Genomic DNA, 22,505 nt, shown 5'->3' on the forward strand with positions numbered 1-22,505 from the left:
GACGCCTAGTGGGCAGATAGGCCCAGTGGCTCCCAGAACTTTTAATGTGCCCGTTCAGTATGAGGACAACTCAGTGTTCACATCCCACAACGGAGCAGAGGCCCAGTGGCTGGTGTGTGTGTGTGTTTGGGGGGGGGCTCAAAACAAACAAATATATATAAAAATGTATATTATTACGAATATAAAAGCATATTCACAATTGAGACAACCTGCTGAACGCCAAGGTAACGGGTCAGTAAAGCTAACTAGCAGGCTAACCTCTTTGACTGGGGGGAATTTCTTCTTGCACTCCATGGACAGAGACCGCAGGTCCGTCTGCATGTTCTCCAGCAATTTCTTCACCGCTTCGGGACTGCTGGTCGACATCTTCGACGGCGTCTTCGACAGAAATCTCACTTCAAACGATAAGCAAAGCCGGAGCGCAGTCGCCCCCCGCGCCCATCCACAGCGGGACTATAATCCGTCGTTACTTTATTCGGCTGCTTTGGAAAAGAAAATAAAAACGCCGCGGTCCATTGACACAGTATCCCACTTCTGTGCTTTGAGCGCCCGTGCGCAGGAGAGCAGCGATGACACCGGCATATGTTCGTCTCCTTCACAGCCCGCTGACATTAGCTCCGTGAAGTAGCATCGCTCCCCTTGGTGTCTGTTTCTTCAGGCTGCTCACTAATGGATATAAGATATTCGCCAAATTGAGCAGTTTCGACGGCCGACAGCAGCTCCACTTTCCCTTCCCACAATGCAATGTCCACCAGTGACACGTCACTTTACTTCCGTAAACAGTGACTGACTCAGAATAAAGACTGCAGCGACCCCTGCTGGTAAAGGCGTATTGCAGACGGGCAACGACGAGCCACGTCTAGACACTGCTGCACAGTACGTGTTGACATGCACCGCCTGAAGCAGGGGTCCTGAAGCAGGGGTCCACAGCCCTTTTCTGTCATTGAGTAAATGGACCTTCCCTGAATAAGTGACACATTTATGGATATTACATATTAAAGTCAATGCATATCAAAAACAGTAGAGAACAACTAATAGACTGTACAATGAAGCCAAATAATGAAAACAATAACTGCAGGAAGTGTAAGTAAATGTAATAAAAAAAATATATAAATATAAAAATAATTTAAATGAGTTTTCTTTGCAGAAAACAACAACACATTTGTGATATAGACGTACGGTTTATATGTTTAACATCTTTATACACCCCTTAAAATCAAGAAGGCCTCTCAACCCCCTGTGAATCTTTGGCGACCCCTAGTGGGGTTCCTGACCCCCAGGTTGGGAACCACTGACCTAAAGGCTAGAAAGCAGTTGCAGCAACAGTTACAGACACAGCTGCTTTGTGAAATTATTTAACTGTATAAATTAATACAGTGTTGGAACTTCCTAAGGTAACATACCTACTGTACGTGCGTAGCCTTTAAGTATTTAAATGTTGTGCTTCTTTATAGGCTAATTATACTCTACTACATTTCAGAGAAATATTGTAAAATATTGTACATTTTCCTCCACTACATTCACAGATTAAGATTTTTTTTTTTGCTTACAAAAACATTCAACTGATTTATAAAACATGATGAACTGTTGTGGTTAAGCAACCAACCAATATAACAAATAATTACTCATCATTACATTAGTCCAGTCATTATATTAGTCCAGTAATCAAATATGTAACAATATAACACTGTTCAGCATAATAAGAAAGGTATTTTTAGTTTTTATAGTTTAAGTTGTCATTTATAGTAGGCCTAGTAGGCCTATTTCTGCAATTTAACTATATATAATAATATTTTGAATGTAAGATGTGTGTTTTGACACTGTGGAATTGCTACTTTTACTCTTAGGGAGATGATCTGAATCCATCACTAAAATTATACAACTGATAATAAAAATTCAGGCATTAGTTTGACATACTAGGATCTAGAGATTAGTGTACTCTAAACATATATATATATAATTCAGACTGTGGCTTCTTCAATTATTTATGAAATATTTAAATTTCTAAACATGCACCCAGTTGCCCGTTTATGAAGTACACATATAGTTTGGTTTTTTTTTACCATTAATCATTAAGTAAGACAGCATACTACACTGAAAGGATGAGGTACATTGGTATTGTTTGTGAGACTAAAAAATGATATGGGCAGACAAGGTAAACAGTAGCAGCCATTTCCTGAGAGTGCACAGTGACAACCAGAAGGAGTCCACATACTACCTTTGACATCAGGCATGTTTCCATTGTGCCTTAACAGTAAACAGACTGAACCAGGCTCCTCATTCTCTTGTCCTGGCTTGGTTTTCAGTGCCTTTTTCACTACAAAGAAAATGGGTTCATATTTTCTTCTTTGTTATCTAAATTCAACCAAGAAACAATTCAGTCTTTTAGCAGTATTCAACTTGTAGGAGCTGCTCCTCTCACAAGGAGCCCGTTGCTTTTTGTTTTTTAGGCTGCTGGAGTTCTGATTTGTCTTGCTGAAGAAACAGCTTTTGTCCTCAGGGAGTTGGAATCCAAACTTCCACACCTCCTTAAATCCCTTTGAATTTGGATTAAAGGAAAAACAACAAGCAGCAGAGTAGCAACAAGAGAGCAGCAAAGAGTTTCATACCATATAACTAAAGTGAAGGTACTTTCAGATTAGTTGTCTGCCTTGAATCAAGTATTACTGCTGCAACATTTCTGATTAGATTGTGGATAGTTGTGTTAAGGGTTTTGTATCCCAGCATTACATTTTGAGTTAAAACGTATAATAAATTGAATTATTCATTTACTTATTCTAACTATTTTTTGACTGGAATATCTAATAGAAAACTGTTGCAACAGCTTTACCTGGTGTTACACCAAATCATTGATGCTCAGTAGCTCAGAGCTCCAACCTAATAAGTAATTCCTAATATTTCTGGAGATATTCAGCACTTTGAGATGTGAAAAACAACAGTTTAAAGCTGATTTGTGTTAGTCACACCATTGACTATAAATAACCTCTTGTACAAGCCATTCAGACCTCTTGTGTCTCGGCAAACACAAAAAAAACCCCTGCTTATTTGAAGGTGTGGGGTAGGGAAGTAAATTATCCTTAGAAAAGTATTCCACTACAGGAAATAATATAAAACAGAAACTGAAATTATAGTGACAAATGAATCTCTTTAAGTGGTTAGAACTGGTGGCCTCCATCTACTATTATGTTGAGTTCTGTGAAACTGCATGTCAAATCTATTAAAGCTGCATAATAGATAGCACTTTGAGAACAGATATAGACGAATATAAGGTATGTTATAACTCTTGCAAGTTTAGATCAAAATCTAATGATAATATACCTTAAAAAACAATGAATTATATAATGTGTTATTGGATAGAAGGGCTGTAGAAGCTAACAACTGTTTATAAATTGGGTCTAAAAATATACATCATTGTGTATACTACACTGTATTGTGTTTATTACAATATGTTTAGTATTGTTTTTTTTTGTTTTACCATAATAACTATATTAAAATTTAATTATGGAACATACATTGCACTAACTTGGCAATGCTTAACATTTAGGCTTCAAAACACTGTAAAGTGCTAATCAATTATGCTCCAACTGCCCACAAGATGAAATATATTGTATTTTACTTTGTTGCACATGTAACTTAGTTATGTGTTGCAAATTCTCTGAATACTATAGAAACTTTAAAAGATTAGCTGTTAGCAAGTGAGGCAATATTATCTAAGAATGAGATTTTACTATAAATGAGGACTGTGTTGCCAAAATGTAGAATACCTCTTCGGATCGTCAAAAAGAACACATAGATGTAAAAGATAAAGATGATTCATGTACTGAAAAATTAATTGTATGTCCCACAAAATCTAAACATATGTTTCAACAGGAATGTTTGTTACAAATGAAGCTATTTTTATTCAGTCATAAAAAATTATTTTAGCATATAAAAGTTATATATGGAAAAGTGTTCCTTATCAGTAATCAATGATCATATGTTCATTCCAACATCTAAAGAAACACAGGCTGAAATTCATTATTATACAGCAGAAAAAGAGATGACGAGAGAGATATTCATTTTGAAATGAAACCCTTCAATCAGCCTGTTCATAATATCTAAGTGGCATAACTCCTCCATAGTCTCCTTCAGGCACTTTACATTTTAATTTCATACAATTAAATGCATTAGAGATAAGGCAAAACCAACTAAATAAAAATCATGTCAATACTCAGAAGATTGAGAGAAAATATTCATGCAACTCTGCAATGTTCAGTAAAGCAAGAGAAATAAAAACGAACTGAACAAATGAACATAATAACAATTGTTAGACAACAACAAAGCTTAATTGAGTTGAATTGTAGTCAGTTCAGCTAAATCTGAAATCCAATTCTTGCATTCTCAAGCATTGGTTATTAGTATGCTTTTGTAGGATTCTTTTTTTATTAATAAATCTTACATCCTGAGATGATAACTCTCTACATCCACACCACACAGTAAAAACAGATCTGTCACCATGATTGGACTGATGGATAAAATACACCATACTGTATGCTTTACAGAAGTGCTTTTAAATACACAAACTGTAGCTTTTATTCAAGTGAAATTTTATGATGTGTGCATTCATGTGACACCTCTTATGCTCCATTCGCAGCAGATGTTAGAATCAATAAAGTAACTGGAATGTCATGTCAGACTAACTGAACATTAGAGATGTCCATAACAGAAAAAAATGCTTCCTTAGAAAGCAGACACGATCAAATGTAAATTCTTAGCCACTGTGTAACAACAATGGCCGCATTTTTTTAAATGTACATGTGACTCTGCCACTGGCAAATGAGATGGTAACCAACTCTCCAAAAAAAGGATGTAACTTTTTAAGTAAGATTGCTGATGCCATCATACTGTATGTTGAAGGCAATGTACAAAAGAGAAAGCTCCAGCAGCAGATCAGCAGTTACAGGTCAGGTGACTCTTAAAGTCTGCACTGTGCCTGTTTCGCCACTTTCTCTGGTGAGGTATTGCAGAGAGAGTTGGATGGGGCCAGAAAGAGTGTCAAAGCTGAGGAGTGACCTTTGACCCCTGAAAGGCACTGATTCCAACCCTCAAGTCTCTAGCAATGAGACTCCTTTTCATCAACAGGGAAGTAGCCGTCCTTAGTGGGAGGTGATTTCTGATGGAGGCTGTCGCCGTCTGCTGCAAAGATGGCCAGCAGCTTCTCCTGTTCCTGCTTTGTCTTCGGTAAATCAGTGGAAGGAGTGGTCAAGATGACAAGGCGCTGTGAAAGAAAAAAACATTAAACAGTGGAAAACATGTTATGATCTCCATGTTGAGAAAAAAAGATGACTATTCATTTTAACACAAAATGAGTCATATATAGGAAACCACATCAGTGTCTATCTTATTAAGACTGTAATAGGTAACATTAAAGATCCAGAGTGGAACATTTAGGAGGATATTCATAGCCATGTTTTCATTAGTGTATTATCACCTGAAAACAAGAATTGTTGTGTTTTTGTTAATTTAGAATAAAATAAAAATAAAACAGCATTATGTTTTAGCTCTGTTTTGGTCTCCAACAACTTCTGAAGAAAATATCTGGCTCTTTGGCTGCTAAATACTCTGCTATGTTCAGCTAGTTGCTAACCTTGCTTGTCTGCCATTTGGTACTGGGCAGGCAGTGTCGGTTTATCAGAACTTTGAACATAACTGCCTGCTGGAAACAGGGTCAATGCAAGTGGGCCGTAAAACCAAAACAATGGGCTTAAACACTCTGTAGTAGAACCAAAGGGGACTGTAGAGAGGGGTGATAATTGTCTGTGGGTTCATCACTATGAGCAACCCATTTTCTCATTAGTCTGAAATCACAAAGGCAGAGACAATTATTGATTGCATCTTTAGGACATTTTTAGGTAAAATGTACCTCTCTCAGTGTTCCAGGGGTGTAGTACAGTTTCACTGCTACCCAGATAGGGATGCACAGCATGGAGGAAAGGGCCAGGATCCAGCCTATGCCATTGCCCCACCATGGGTATACATATTCATTGTTGTACTTTAGAGGTGAGTACTTGATCAAGGCGAAAGCAAAGGTTCCCTGATAACAGAAACATTGAGATATATTTCATATTGACTATGCAACACTGATATCTGAATATTTGAAATACTGGTAAACACTTTCAATAAATAGCTGACAATAATCATTAAACTTAACCTTAATCCATATGTTATTTTTTAAGCTATAGACCAAGAATGCATGATTATTTGGCTATTTGTTATTTTGCATATTGAAATGTATTTTCAGTGTTGACCAGCAGAGGCTGCTCTTCTTTTAGGAGAGTAGGGTAAATGCATGCATATTGAAGCATAATGTGAAACCCACAAAGCACGTTGCAGGGGTGAAGAAAAGCCAGCAGTATTTGATGACAGGGCTGGGGCGATAGCCAATCATGTCCTCTATGTTGTCATAGAAACGGTCGGCACCTATAATCAGAGAGAAATGAGGGAAACGCATTGGAGAATTCATCAATATCTAACAATCATCTGTGCCAAGATTTGCTCTTTGAACAACAGAAATGTAAAAAGACACACATCACAGAAATGACTGCTTAGCAACTGTAAGATCCGCTTTAATACAGTGGGGTACATTATTTAGATTTTTGCCAATTTAATTATTTTATATTAATAAATTAATTGAATTAATAATATTATTTTTTACTTTTTTTTATTAATTAAATATACCAATAAAACAACACCCTGCTCACTCAGCCTTATACCTCCCATTCTGTGGGTGAGGCAAAAAAGAGCATTTCCTTTTTATTGTTAGGCTGAATGTTAAGGGCAGTGCGGACAGGAATGAATAGTGCCTAGTGAGAATAAAGCTTTTGTCTTTTAAATACCCCCATTCATGCATTCCCAAATAGCCTGGCTAACACACTCACCATAAATCCAAGCAATACAAACAGTCTCAAAAATAGCCACGAAGAGCAGGCACATCCCACTGGCTGCATAGTAGTCAAAGAGCTGGAAGACATACATGCCTCCCTGTGGAAACAGAGATGGTGGATGTAAAGTGACTTTAGGGGAATCTCCTGTTTATTGCTAACAAGATGCTGTTGTAGGTAGAAATGTTATAATAATAGTTTCTGAATGGTAATTCTGAAATCCGAGGTGTACAGTTGCCCTCCTGTGGGCAAGATTACATCCTTATTCTGTAAAAAACTATTAAGGTCGGTGACACAAACCTCTGTCAGCATGATGAGCCCCAGGAGGAAGGACACCACAGCCACTGCCAGGATGAAGAGCTCCCTGCGGTTTTTACGCCGGAAGGTGGAGGGATACATGTCCACCATGGCTGTCACCAGGCTCTCCACACACACAAACTGACCAGAAAGGAAACAAGAAGTATGAGTTTTGTAAAATGTGTATGTATGTATGTTTGTTTGTGCATGTGAGAGTATATGTGCTGCTGATCTGAAAAGGTACCAAGCAAGCAAAATTTATAACCCATGGTGCTTTGAAAGAATTATGTTTGAAACTGTAATATTGGAATCCTCTGTTTGTGTGGTGCATGTGTTAGTCTCACTTGACTGTCCAGTCCCAGAAAGACAATCATAATAAAGAAGCAGCAGGCCCATAGAGGGGAGAAAGGCATCATGGACACAGCACGAGGATAGGCGATGAAGGCCAAACCTGGACCTGAAATGGACAGATTTTAAATTCATTTTCTCATTAAGAATACCATTATTAGTCATTCTTGCTAGTACCCTATCATCATTATCATTAAAACCACAGAGGCTAAACCAGTAGAAATACAAGCTTTTCGCTAAAGAACATATCACAGATTGTCTCCCTGACGATATTATAACAGGGTGAGTGCAGAGAACTTTTTTTTATAAACAGTAAAAGAAAAACCAACCAGATTCAGCCACTTCTGAGATAGGCACGTTCTGCTCGTAAGACATAAAGCCCAGGATAGAGAAGATGGCAAAACCTGCAATAAAACTGGTACCACTGTTCAGGAAACAGAGAGACAGGCAATCCCTGGAAATAACACAGAAGGGGGCATATGATGAGTAAGAAATGCTTGTTTTAATGGGTTGAGAATGGTACCCAACATTGTCTCGACTATTGTGGTTAAACAACAGGTTTGATTATTACTGACATTTAAGACTGAATAGAGAGGTGGTGTTATGCCGTTTATCATAATGCCAAATGCACGGTCATTTCATTCCTTACTTGTAGCAGTTGTTGTTATATTTGTTGTAGCTTCCAAGGGCAGTGAGGCAACCCAGGCAGATAGCATAGGAGAAGAAGATCTGAGTTCCAGCATCCATCCATACCTTAGGAAGAATTCAAAGAAATAGATTTAAAAGGGAAAAATAACAATAATTTTCTTTGTTTCAGGTTTTTATTATGCTATGTGAGGACCAGTGTTTAATGGCATCTAGCAGTTAAGTTGCAGTTTGCAACCAACTGAACACCGTTTGGATCTGTATTTGACAACCTGGAAATGAGAACAGCCTGTGATTTGTGTAGGAGAATGCCCTATCTACAGCCAGTTGCATCTGTAGATAAAAATGCAATGATCCTTATTTTCAGGTGATTTTACATTAATGAAAACATACCTATGAATATTATGTTCCACTTTGTCCAATAGATCCTCCTAAATGTTACAAACTGTATTGTATATGCTGGTGTTTCATTAGTTGTTAGTACTAGAGTGTGTAATGACAAGGACCATTTCATTAACAATATAAAAGTAACACTAAACTTTCTGCATCAAGTGTTGGGAACTGCTCTCCACCATAGCAGCATTGTTGTTGTTCATTGTGAGCTTGATTTTCACACAGCCTACCATGTATGTACACTCTTAATGAAAGAGGAACAGACTCACACCCTAATCTCTTTTTGAAAAGGCAATCAAACGATTAATCTATCAAATACCAAAAACTCTACCCCTCTCAACCCCACGATACTGACATCACCCAACCAGCAAAGCCTATTATCCAGCCCAGTCTCTCTGAGGCATAAAGTGCAGCACTTTTCAACCCTCTCTTTGAACATTCACTCACACTTCAAAATTCAAATAAGGCCTCTCTTTATGCTTGCAATTCTGGTAAAGTGCTTCCAGGGCACTGGGGCATGTTTTAGATAGCTGGCAGCCAGCATTGAAGATCTGATTGACTAGGGGTCCAACCAACAAGACAAGCTCTGGACACAACATAAGACAAAGCCAGGTATTCCCAAGGCACCAACTCCACCAGCCTAGATAGTCTTGGCCTGCACAGACAGGGCTTGTATTCATTCCCCAGAGACATGAGTGGGACTGAGGAGGCCCCCTCTTTTAGATTTTCTCACTGGTTGCAATCTAGCAGCAAGGAAAGAAGAAATGATAAGTCCCCTTTACCACCGCTATTCCCAGTCCACTCTCTTTCTCTTTCCACTGCTAGTGTATAAGTCCTTGCCATTTTGCTGGACACATTATTAAATCACGCTGTTCCCCAGAGAATAATTGATGGCAGCACTGCTTGTTTGCTTGAGGCAACTAATGTTTATGTTCAGTGCAAAAGCAGAAGATATTGTGATGCTAAACAGCCACAAAATGTCACAGGAGTGGATGGATTGATGCAAATCCTGTCCTCTTAAAATGGCATTATCTAATTTTTCAGGCCACTTGGGGGCAGCAGAAACAAGCTGTGATCGCAACACAGAAGTAATTATCCACACCTTTTAAGTTAATATGGCAAAACTGATAGCAAATACGGCACAAATTTAGAATATTAAATTTAATTAAAATATCTTATAAAATGTATCTTTATAAAAAAATCTTATTCATTAGCTGCTAGTTGCTCCACTATTGACAGCATAGTAGTTAACTTGGTCTGCTGTGGCCAAAAATTACACTATGAGAGCGGTAAGAGTCTTTACTGCATTGCTCTATAGTAAAGTTACAGACTGGAAAACTAAAACAACAATCTTTCCCTAACAATATCCAAATACTTTTAGTTGCCTAAACTTAACTGCACCTCAACCAAAGCGGCAGCAGATCAGAAATATATGAAGGCAATTACAAGGACCTACTGACAGTCTGGCTTTCCTGAGCAAGGGGTGTAATAAAACGTTCATGTAAATAGCTGTCTCATCAAATAAAATGTATTGTATTTGTTCCTGGAGGGAAGTCAATAAAATATATATACCTAAATGGCCTACCTTACACACAACCAATAACAATCATCTCAGTTTATAGCAACTTCCTCCACATGGTCCTGGTTTAACTGACCAATTTTGGGTCGCTGGTTAGCCTCTGTGTCCTTGCTCCCAGAGTTACATTCAACAACTGTTTTGCCTGGCACATTATCTGTTTCACATAAGTTCTTTGTGAACTAAAACAGCAGAGGTGGCAGCTTTAGGGACCCTGGAAGGGCAGGTTTGTTGGACATTACCTGGAAATAACTCCAATTTTTAAAGATAAATGAGTATAATCATATCTGTATAATCTGTTAGGCTTGGTACTCTGAGGCAGTACTGTGCCCAGTTTGTACCAATTTGAAAATGAATCAAAGCATTTTCAGAAGTATTAAAAGACTGATAGACATGACATCATTGTATCAGCCATACGTACATGTAAAACCAAGTTCATTTCCAGCCTACCTGTGGATCAGACAGCCGTCCCAGGTCAGGGTACAGGTAGAAGTGGATTCCCCTGGAGGCGCCTGGCAGGGTGACCCCTCTTATCAGCAGGACCACTAGCATTGCATAAGGGAAGGTGGCTGTGAAGTAAACCACCTGAAAGAAAACAGCAGCACCTCCTAATCACATACGTGTATACAAGACTCATGACAAGGCCTCTCAGAAATTCTTAATCCTTTAATCATGTGTTTAGGCTCAAAATTTACTGTTATATTGTATTAAATATATGACAATGTTTTGAAAGCACTTGTGGCTAAAACTAGGTAGCTGCCCAAAGTAGGAGAAGGTATCCTACTATAATAAAATGCTTCACCTCCAGCATGTATGAGGAAAGCCCTAACCACACAGCAACAATCATTATAAAAGCTAAAAGCATAAACAGTGTTGCTAAAGAATACTATTGATAATGTGATATGATTACTGTATAGTGAATATCTGAATTGAGGAGAGGTTTCACCTTGCCAGTAGACTTGACTCCTTTCCAGATGCAGAAGTAGCAGACTACCCACGCAATGGCCAGGCAGAGAACCAGGTCCCCATTCAGAGAGCCAATGTGATCAATACCTGAGGAAATTCTCAGCACTCTTCGCCTGGGGCACACACAAATAGGGTAAGCATTAGAAATGTTTTTATCTAGAATTCATTATATGCCGCATTCAGCTTGTTTATACCGACAACTTTTCCAGTATAGCATTTTTTCTATGCTCCCAAGAGCTTAGAAACTGAGGGTTTATAAGCAATTCAATGTAAAAGTTGTACGTAGTCTAGCAATCATACATTTTTAAAGCAGGCAACATCTGGTATGATTTTAAGATGAAACACAAGATTAAATTACTCGTTAAATTGAATATTTGGTAAACTTATTGGCACCTAAGGCCATGTGAGGACATGGCCAAACAAAAAGACACTTACTCCCAGAACTCAATGACAGGAGAGGTGGTGTTCTCATGGTGATTGATGGAGCTATTCCCCCTCTGAAATGCCATACAGGAATCTTGAATGAAGGAAAGACAAAAAGACATTCAGTCCTGTGAAGAAATCCAAGCTTTCTCTGAGGTTTCCAAGTTACACACAGGCAAGCGAAACAATGGCACCACTGAGAAGGAGGAGTGAAATGGTGCAGGAACATTCGCTCCTTTAAGATAAAATGAAACTAAATGATGAAGAGGAACTCCAGAAATAAAACAGCAGTATGTACAACATTAACCTATATATATATATATATATATATATATATATATATATATAAAACTAAAAATGTATAGCCATGTAAACAATTCAATGCTAAAATGTGTTACCAGGTATAATGTTTGCCATGTTCACCAATCTTAGTCTAGAGTGTTAGCACACTAATATTTGCTAATTAGAAAGTCAAGCAGAGCTCATGGGAAAGTAATTATTGTAGTTTTATTAGACAAATTAACTAATGTTTTATCTGTTAATAGTACAAGATGGAAAGTCTGGCGATTAAAGTTATTATAATTCATCCTCAGGGGGAAATAATGAATGTCTATTTTAAAATTCATGGCAAAGATATTTTAGTCTGGCCCAGTGTGCTAGTGTCCTGTGTCTCACTTGTGTTCCAGGAGTTGTTGCAAGAGGCCCAGGGCAGATCCCAGGTGAAGGAGTTGGACAGGTAGAAGATGCCCCAGGCTAACACAACAATGTAGTAGATGTTAAGCAGAGCAACGATCACCTGGGTGGCGTAACCCACTCCTAGAAGAATAAACATCAAGTTTACAAGTCAGTGCAGCAGTTTTTATTCAAAGCCACCACTCCCCCACCAAAAACAAAATGCAACCATGCAGCTTGTTTAAAAAAAAAGGGGGGGGGAGCTGTGACCAATAAGAAACTGCATAATGGCTTTGATTGCCGTGAGATGTGCAGTGAGCTCATCTAAACTTATTGACATTTTCACAAAATCTCTTTCACCTCTCCCTACCGTCACCAGGAACTCAAAAACACTGCGACATGACTAAGTATATGTGTGCACTATATAGCCATGTGACATGACTATTTTTGATTTATTTCCACAGAGGTATGCTTTAATATTGCGATACATCTTGTATCAAGGAACTTGTCTTGCACGCTGGGCTGCCATGAAACAAGCAGACTTTGGCTCGCAGTGAGCGTACTGTTGTTTGGTTGCAGGATGTTATTCGTAAGCAGCCTGAGAACACTACAAATTCAATTTCATTTGAAATATATTTGTAGCTTTAGTTTATCTCAAGTGCCGCACAGAAATGATTTTGAATCAAGAGCTCCCTGACAGTTCCATTCAGTATAGACAGAGGCATAATTTAACCTTGGCAAATGCACATCTTTACAGTATTTGATTAAACCCCCATTCAAATGACTCCATCACAGTAGAGTAGATTAAATACAGGGTAAATTTATAATAGGCACAATTTCTAGGTAAAGCGCTTGTTCCAACACAAGATTGCACGATTGACTCTCCACCAGCTGTCATCCTCTCTGGGTTATAATTATGGCTGATTACAGACTTATTTGAAGGCAGAAAACCGAACATTAGCCAGTGTTGGTTGCTTGGCAGCAGCAACAATGCTTCCCCATCAAACATCTGTCTCTGTGTCACATGCATTCTGGTTGTTTGACACGCACGGAGGCAGAATTGAGAAATATTCATGGGGTGGCAAGAGGGTGGCATGGAGACTTTAAGGGTTGGCAGAAATATATTTAAATCACAAATATATTTTAATTGGCCGGATTTCAAACAATGATAAGACTTAATATTGGGAGGAAATCAACAATCTTGCAGAGTTGTGCACAGAAAACAACCTACTGCTTAACGTCAGCAAAATCAAGGACCTGATTATTGATTTTAGGAAAAAAGAGGCAAAGACACACTCCCTTGTTTGCATCAGTTTTTTTTTTGATGACTCATTAATTATTTTTTTATTTTTTTAAAGTAGCATAAAAGGAACTATATCTGAATTCTGTAACAATTTCATTCTACAACCTTGCATTGTAAATGTCAATAAAATAACCTTGAATCCTTGAATATCCATATTTACTTGGAAAATTCCCCAATGAGGATATTTTAACTCAAAAATATTTACATAATACAATGAGAAGATGAGTGTGTGGCACATTTCGTAAAGCTCAGTGCTTTACGAATGTGCCACAATAATGTAATATTTTTAGAAATTCATAGACATTAAAGATGGCATTAGACATCTATACATTTCAAATTTATAATAATATAATTTATATACTTCCCAAATCTTCATACATTTTTCCAAATACATTAATTTTTTCATTTAACTTGAGCCTATTACGTAGTTTAAAGTGTGTCCATAACAGATTATTAAATGCTATGTGTTTTTTTCAGCACTTATTAATCTAAATGTATATGTAAAATTTGACAGAATTTAACACCAAACTGTTTTTTAAGGGATGGCCACTGCCAAGTCACACTGTGTACATATACTGTATGTACACAATTGCAAATGGCGTACACTGAAATGGTATACATGCACATAAACATATTGCAAGCACATGCCTGAAATTCCGCTGTCATCCCACGTTGTTGTGCACTTTCAATGCTTTGTTCACATAGAGTCTTTGTATGGGTGCTGTGTGGTGCTCAAGCAACTCATTGTTTCAAAATAATAAGATTACAATGATCATTAGGTCATTACTTTATTTACATTCAAAACATCATGATTGATGCTACCCCACACATACACAGGAAACACCTAATTATGTCATAACATTGTAAAATAAACAGAAATTGGGAATGCATGGCACCAACATCACTGAACATCCATTGATCTATCTTTCTTAAGGAAATAGGTAGATTACCTTCAAACAAAGGGCAGATTTTCCTCCAGCAGGTTACGCCACCCTCACTGGTATACTGACCCAGAGATGTCTCCAGAAAGAAGACTGGGATCCCACAAGCAAACAGGAAGATGAGGTATGGGATGAAGAAGGCACCTGTATAAACACACGCAGATTAAAGGAACAGCTAACTCAGCTATCTTTAATATGCTCTCGAGTGATGCAGAGACCTGTGCAAACTGTTATAAAATAAATCAAACACATTGCAAATAAATGTTTTTATAAGGTTTCTAGGTAAAAAATCTCAAAATGTCATGCAAAATATTATTTAAGTAGAAAAAATAATCAAGCAATTTTATATCCTATGGGACATTAAAAAAAGATTTTACTGTGTGCAGGTGTTATTCTTTGTCAGTGAGCCCCTGTCAGACATTAGGTAACTGCGTGCCAAAATGTGTCAGTCAAGTGAACCATGTCCTTTCAGTGAGCACTGTATATCTTTGGAATAGATCACATATTAACCTGTGCATTACCTCCTCTTGAGCTAATTCAAAATAATCTTTTCTCAGAAGCTGAGCTGCAACAGAATTGGGTTGCAAGCAAATGTAGATGGAATTTCCTTGTGTTTTTTGGTGGGACATTTTAAGATCAAACACCAACGACAAAATGTGTGCATCAGTGTCACATAATATAAAATAAATGACTAAATGCAGAAACTCAAGCTTTTGTGTTGAACAAGCAACGAGACAACAAACCAGAGATAAGTAATTCCAGCACTCACCGCCTCCGTTCTTATAACAAAGGTAGGGGAAACGCCAGACATTCCCCAGGCCAATAATTTCTCCGGCCACTGACAGAACAAACTCAAGCTTGTTGCCCCACTGACCCCTGTCTGTCATCTTCTCCTCTGTACTGGGCACGATGTCCAGCGGCCTGCTGTGCCCGTTGGAGGGCTCAACCTTAGACATGTTCTCCATGTCATCTGTCTGCCCTGAGGGTTACAAAGAGAAAGAGTGGAGGAGAAAAAGCAAAAATTACAAAGAGGGAATTGGGCAAAAGACATAGATAAAGCCTGCGGGATAGCAAAAGTCCAAAGGTCATTGCAGGGCAGCATGCAGCTGGAGAAGCATATCTGATTCCTCTTTTCTTTTTTTTTCTGAGGCAATCCCTTTTTTGACGCTTCACGTCAGTCAGAACTCTTTACATGAGAAGAACTTCAGTTTAGTTAAAAATAAAATTTTCTCCAAATCAAGATTGTTTAAGGATAATATAACATTACCATACCATATTATTCAAATATGATTCAACGTAGCCAGTAAATGACCCTATTTTATTATCCATCTGCTCTTTTCACAGTCCTTCAGTCTAACAAATTTCCATGAGACTTGTATTTGCACAATTTGCTCATTCTAAATGCAGCCGCCAGTGTTTATGCAGTACAAAACAGTAGCAACTTCTAATTTCACCCAGTAGTCCTTGGACCCAATTGAATCTATCAGGTACAATTAAATATTGTCTGTTTTTTTAAATTGTACCTAAGGGTCCTATGAGGGTGCTTTTGGTTACTTTTCTTTGCCTGAAAACCTGAGATGTGTCACAGCTGTGTCCACATTTAACATCAAACTAAATCTTTTTAAAAGCCTATGCTGGGTTACTGTGTGTGTCCTCTTTACTAGTACACTGTCTTGCGTTCATGATTTTCTTCTGCACATGCTACTTTTTTTATGTAAAGCCAATTAGTAAATTTCCGAGTTGTTTTTCACTCCCAAAGTGTAATTTTAACTCTTTCTGATTTAAACGTTGTTCAGTGTTGGGAGTTGTTTGACGGAGTTGCTAACATCAGTGTTAGCCAACCCTCTCTGGTGTTAGCCCAACTCCGCATAGGTGTAGTTAAACTCTGGCCACAGAAGAAACGCATTTCACTTTTTCGGTTGGAAACAAGTTATCACCATTTCACTCCACTCGTGCAGCTCTACACGATAACTGCAATTGAGTCAACCCCACTAAAACAATGGATGCTGTGAACTGCAGTTAGCTAGCTAACCGTTAGTCACTAGTTAACTCAAACCATTCCAACGATTGTTTAATGATTGTTTAACAACAATTCACATGCAAGCTCAAAGGAATGATAAATAAAATGTTTGGTTTTTACTGTATAAAATCTTGTTTGAGGTTAGAGCTAGTTGCTAGCCCTTTTTTGCCTTCACCACAGTTTAACATACAGAGGCCACAGGGGTCACAGTGTGTCGTATCTGATGTCTGTGTGACCTGGACTTAAGCTTGTTAATGACCCAGGTAGAAATGTTGATATCCTCTCCACTTTAACAAGATTCCTGGATACAAAAGGATTGGTAGGAATGAAATGAAATGTTTAGAATTACTTGAAATTTTAAAGTATTTCGTGAAGTAGTAGTTAATAATTAGTTAATCAATATCTTCTTTCTCAAAGGTGGAACAAGACTATATATGTTCTTGAAGCCAAGGCTCTCATATGGGGAAACAAGTGAGTTGTATTTGTTTTGCTTGTTTTAAAATCATTTTCTATAACTGCAGTTACAGTTGCTTCATTCATTATTTTATGAGTTCAGTTTATTCTGTTTGTCTCTGAAAGTTGATCTGATTTTTGTAATGAATATGAGCAATAGATGGACTCATAATGCCTCTTTGTTCTCATTCAAATTATTATTATCAAAGTATTACATTTGAAGAGTTTTGAGTTTATTCTTGTGACTCTGTCCTCAGCCTACAAGAATTGACCTCCCCGTTGTTGCTGATACTTTCACCACCACCTGGGGGACCGAAGTCTCCAAAAACTATTAAAGTGATTATAATACATTGTCACATCACTGTCTTAGCCACGTGTGTAAATTAGGATTGTTAAAGTGGATGAGATTGTCTTCAGGCTTTCCTTTCTTAAACTAGCCAGGGTGATGTTTGAGTAATCACTTCAATAATGTAGTTTTCTCTCTCTGTTTCCTTATCTCAACCTTAGTCATGCAGTTTGGAGGATCATCTCTGCGACCAGCAGGATCAACAACCATACCTCCTCGCTGTTAGGCGTCAGAAGAACTGGATCGACAGCTTCTACATCACCATGGATAAGCATCTCATTTCATGCCAGGCAAACCACTCCCTCAAGCCATTTGATGAACATTTCAAAGCACATTTTGCCTTTAATTCGTATGATTTATTTGACGATATGACTGTGCATTGTTTTACACATGAAAAGGCAAACATAAATGTTATTTTTGAAAATTATTGAGATTATTGTAATTAATTGTTATATTAATATTTAAATATTTTCAGTGTAGATTTTACTCTTAAAGGGAGTAAAATTAACTCCACCCAAATAGTAAAAAATGTGACTCAGAGCAGTGTTATGTTGTGTCACTCAGTGTTAATTGAACCCTCTTTTGCGAGTTAAAGAAGGAACTCTGGCAAAGTGTAAAATGTTTAACTATCTCGAAAGTGTTAATTTTACTCTGGAGAGTGTGAGGCTGTGGGAGGTAATTCAACTCTGGGCTTTTTGCTGTGTATGTTTCCTTGCAATGAAATATAAATATATTGCCTTGCCTAAAGGGGGTCTATTTTAAGATTAAGGAGAAGGAATTTCAGGACCCCGGCTAGTTCTCAAGGAGAATTCGCACTGTGCATGTGACGTACCAAATATGCCTGTTTATGTTTACATGGGCTATAATGTAATGTATGTCACTTTTTCTGTGCTGGATGAGGTCAGTAATGGCTTGATGTTACGTGACCACATTTGAAGTTAGTCAAGCTCTCAGGCAGACAGTTTGGGGGCCTGTGCTGCTGAAAGAATTTCTCTCTGTGGAGGAAACAGACAACTCACAGACTGTGCTCACTCCTGTCAGGTTGCATTAATAGGCCTCTCACCAGCCATTCTGTTACCCTTTTCCTCTCTCTGAAGCACATTGTGGTTGCTGCTGCAGTCCAAATTCAAACAAATTGGTCATCAGTCTGCAGGAGACATGCTCACACTGATTCAGTTGCAAGAATCCATGTCAAACTTCCTTCCCTTCCTTTATCTTAAACACATCCACACAAACAAACACATTACATGTTGTGTGACCTGGTCCCACAGGACCAATGAGGCTGTCTGTTTTTTGAGTTCAGTTCTGAACACAACACAGGGGATGGAAATCCCATTTAGCCAGAAGCCTTGTGTGAAGCCACCTTTAGGAATGTGCTCCCACTGGCAAAGGGCAGAGGTGGAGCACAAGTGTGACTCTGTGTGTGCTGTGTGCATGGGTTTGGAGGTTGGCTGGGTTTTAGGTGCCAAACTCTCCATACTGGAGCCAAATTGTGGCCTGAGGTAAAAATAGAGCCCCTTGTTTTCAGAAGGTATACTTGGTGGGAATGAAATCTTGGTGCAACAAAGGCAGAGGAGGACTGCTGCTCTGTGCTGGCAAATGAGAATCCACACTGGCCTCGCAGCCAGATCACAGTTTGCCTCACTTTTTCACAGTTTCTTTGTGGACGCTGAGGAGCTCAACACCCGGGCCAAATTCCTCATTTCAAACAGTCTTTTAATAGGTGCGGCTAAGTAATATCATTATTTATAGTAGCATGGGCTGAAATAGTTTTCATACATAGAACGTTAGAGGACAGGCCCACTGTGAGAAAACATGCCAAGATTAAGAATGACCTCACTGAGGCACAGTGGAGCTTTATCCCAGGACACAGTGCCAACTTCACCTCTCTCTGAAAAGCTGTGGACTGACTGAGCAAGTGGCTGAGTGAGTGACTGACAGACTGACCTATTGAATGATTGAATGAATGTGTGGCTGACTTCTTAGACATCATGTGCTCTCTTTTGTCCTTATACACCCACGGTCTTTAAAATAGTACTCCACTGATTTATCATTGCTCCTCTACAACATTGGTGGACACATAATGGACAGTTGAACAAAAATGATCAAATTTCTTTTTTATTCCAAGCATTCTTCTTCAGTTACCCACAATGCAACTTGGCTGCCAACAATTTTGTCAGAGATTTAGATTTGTGATCCCAGTAGCAGCCTTGAGCTGCGAGACTAAAGCAGATATGAGGAGCAGGCTAAAGGCCTAGGTCTGGTAAGCTAGCTTCTTTCTAACTCCACTAACTAACTTATTTCATTTTTATGATTTTAGGCTTCAGCCCCACATACTGCCCTGCTCCCTCCAAAGCCAAAAGACTTAATATTTATTTTTTTCATAAATGCAGTAGTAATCCCCAAGACCTGTAAAATGTTGTGTGAAATCGGATTTCCTCTTTAAGTAACACCATGACATCAAAACCAAGGTGCTGCGCCACACACGATCCTTTTGGTTTGACTACTATAAATACAGAACATGTGGGACATTGTTCTGAATGCTAACTGAAAAGCAGTACTACAGAGAGTTAGCACTGCATTTCCATTATGTTTGGAGACTTAAAAGAGACCATTTTTAATTATTATTAAGATCACAGCAGCAGAGACTAAGATATCCTGACTATTAGTCCCTAGTATAGGTCTACATTTCCCATAATACAATTCAACAACATATTTCATTGGACCCCCCTGCTGCATCCTAAATGCTAAGTTCTTTCAAAACCCCATGCCTCCAGTTTGTGATACAAGCTTCCTGTTAGGAATATTAAGTATTGGGGCACCTTGGGTGGTGTAACCCTAATGACATCAGCAGGGTTATTTTTCACACTGTTTTCATAGGCTGAGTAGTCCTCCTTGTGTGGAGTAATCTGAGATTAACACCACACCCAACAGTAATGTAACACACCCTGAAGTACAATTCATTGTAGCAAAGTAAGAATTAGTACAGAAGATCAGAGAGATTTACAGCTGCTATTAAATTGCTCTCTAAATTCCATATCTCCACTTAAGGTTTAATTGCAAGCCTTTTTGGTATAGGATTGCTGGTTATCATATCTAATCAAGTAAGATGGTTAAATACTTTACTATCTGCAGAAACTGATTATTTGGCCACCAAATACAACTGATATATAATCTATCGCCTCTTAAATTGATATGGCTAACTGGTTTGCAAACTTGTTGCTTATTTACACCTCCAGCAGATACAGGGCAACGTTAACATTAATTTGGAGTAGTCCTTCTAGTCCCTAGTCCAATATTAACTCATCCTCAAGTGCACCCTCTTGTTCCCCACCAGGTCAAGAGGGAAATGTCTGGGTCTTTAGCTAATAAATGCACCACTATGTTCACCAGCATGGAACTAACTTTGGCTGTCTGAGCAGGTAGAGTACTTTAAGTGCAGAGATTTTTTTGCTGGAAACAGATGTCTGCTGTGGCTGGAAAAAGGTTGATGAGAGTGATGCTCAAACACTGTGATACATCTCTGTGGGGTTGTTAGAACAAGCAACATCTTTATACAATATACAAGAGATATATACAAGTACAAGATTTTTCACATAAAATGTTCCTTTTTCCTTTTAGTGTAGTTTTTATTGTTTGTGAGTGACCTATACTCCGGGTCCACACTCTGATATTGAGGTAAAAGTGAAAAGCCAAAGACTACACTGACAGATCAGTCAGAAATAACCAAATTAGCTATCAGAGTCACTCTACTCATTGGCTGATATTCTTTAAGTCAGGTCTGGACTAGGAAAGACTGCTTTTAAATGTAGAGCAACTGACTCAAGGAAAAAAATATTGAAGCTCCTCAAAAACAATACACTAGAAACTTGATTTTAAACCACACACCCACACTTTACTTATAATTGGTTTACATACCTGTATTTTATTTTACATTTTAATTGTTTTAATTTATCTAATATATCTTCCCTAATCAGAGGCTCTCTGTTCACTAGTTGTGCTTTTGTCTTCTTCTGTTATTACAGTTTATTTCTTTGTTTCTGCAATTTCCCAGCTTGGGATCAATAAAGTATATCACACGTGCAGCTCAGAGTCACATATTCATAATAATGTCCAGTACACTGAAGCTCCCACAGTTGGATAATTGCAGGCTAATATGTAACTGGGTTAGTTACATAAGGTTGGGACATCAATGTCACATGTTTACCTGTGCCTCGCAAAGATTTATATTTGCTGGATGTTGAATACTAACTGATGTATGTCTAGGTGGAAGTTAAAAGATAAACGTGGTTGGTGTAAAAAGAAATACAAATTAAAGCTGTGAATAAAAATGGCATCTTTAATTAATATAAACCATCGAAGAAGTTCAACAACCTGCTTTAAATTCCTATCAATAATTTTGTGTCACATAAATAGTGAGCATTTGATGTATAACCAGTTTGTTAGATCGCAAAACAATATCCATGTTTTACATGATAATGCCCAGTGAAAGCTATTTTTACAGATAGATAATTTATCTTTAGATGTGAGAAAAATAATGTGAAATGAGCTACAAATCGTAATTTATGTACTGGCTGAGGATGAATTGCGTTCTATAAAAGCAACTTTTGACTTAGATCAGCAGCACATTTAGTCCTATTTGATCTGCTTTCTGATTACAGTTAAGAACGACATGATTATCAGCATGGAATTAACTGTGCTGAACATAACAGCAAAGTTATAAACGCCAATCTTTGCACCTGAATATGTTAGTAATGTTTTAAGACTGCAGGCCTTCCATAAGCTGGATAAAACCATGCATGGTTTAATTGCATTGCGATAGATCCTTCAAAACAACAGCTGAGCACAACTGCCAATAAATAAATAATCACATACAAATTTAAGATGTCTATGAATATGTTCATTATATCACATAAACAGCAATAATTTCACTTATTATCAATCTCTGACTGGAAAAAAATCACATGATCCATAATAAAAAACACTCACCTTTCATAATGTAGTACAATGATAGTTTCAAGAAGAGAGGCCTTCTCCTGTTTCAGGTTTCACTATATAACATTCAAGGAGGGGCGGAGATCTGAGAAACTGAGAACTTTGGTGCAGCCCGCAGTGAGATTTTCCCTCTGAGTTGCCCCTCTCTGAAGACCCCCCTCCCCTTTATCCAATTCCATTCAGACACCCCCACACACAAACACACAC

At 38.1% G+C, this 22,505-nt stretch overlaps 2 protein-coding genes across 5 annotated transcripts in view; both read right to left on the bottom strand.

Moving 5' to 3' along the window:
- Positions 1-754, bottom strand: part of mon2 (MON2 homolog, regulator of endosome-to-Golgi trafficking) — a 45,121-nt gene extending 44,367 nt beyond the window's left edge. For all 4 annotated transcript variants that reach the window (XM_035664755.1, XM_035664753.1, XM_035664754.1 and 1 more), the window contains exon 1: positions 259-754. In XM_035664755.1, coding sequence (XP_035520648.1) covers positions 259-366 — 108 coding nt within the window. In that variant the 5' untranslated portion in view covers positions 367-754. The remainder of the gene's footprint in view (positions 1-258) is intronic.
- Positions 755-3,883: 3,129 nt separating this feature from the next.
- slc6a13 (solute carrier family 6 member 13) lies at positions 3,884-22,470 on the bottom strand. Its single transcript, XM_035665862.1, has 15 exons — positions 22,293-22,470; positions 15,254-15,463; positions 14,494-14,628; positions 12,244-12,384; positions 11,581-11,662; positions 11,126-11,258; positions 10,630-10,764; positions 8,215-8,318; positions 7,895-8,019; positions 7,562-7,674; positions 7,221-7,358; positions 6,918-7,020; positions 6,359-6,459; positions 5,903-6,073; positions 3,884-5,257 (listed from the first exon to the last, which is right to left on the bottom strand). The coding sequence occupies exons 1-15, from the start codon at positions 22,297-22,299 to the stop codon at positions 5,093-5,095; spliced, it is 1,863 nt and encodes a 620-aa protein (XP_035521755.1). The 5' UTR covers positions 22,300-22,470; the 3' UTR covers positions 3,884-5,092.
- Positions 22,471-22,505: the final 35 nt, after the last annotated feature.

Source organism: Morone saxatilis, unplaced genomic scaffold, assembly GCF_004916995.1.
Source record: "Morone saxatilis isolate NCDOM2014 unplaced genomic scaffold, NCSU_SB_2.0 Contig2, whole genome shotgun sequence".
NCBI classification, from domain to species: domain Eukaryota; kingdom Metazoa; phylum Chordata; class Actinopteri; family Moronidae; genus Morone; species Morone saxatilis.

Excerpts from the sequence above, each read along its gene's own strand:
- slc6a13 (XM_035665862.1), bottom strand. Across the intron at positions 11,259-11,580 it reads CCTGTCATTGAGTTCTGGGA|GCGAAGAGTGCTGAGAATTT; the intron begins GTAAGTGTCTTT and ends TGTGTGCCCCAG. Across the intron at positions 6,074-6,358 it reads TCACCCCTGCAACGTGCTTT|GGAACCTTTGCTTTCGCCTT; the intron begins GTGGGTTTCACA and ends TTCTGTTATCAG.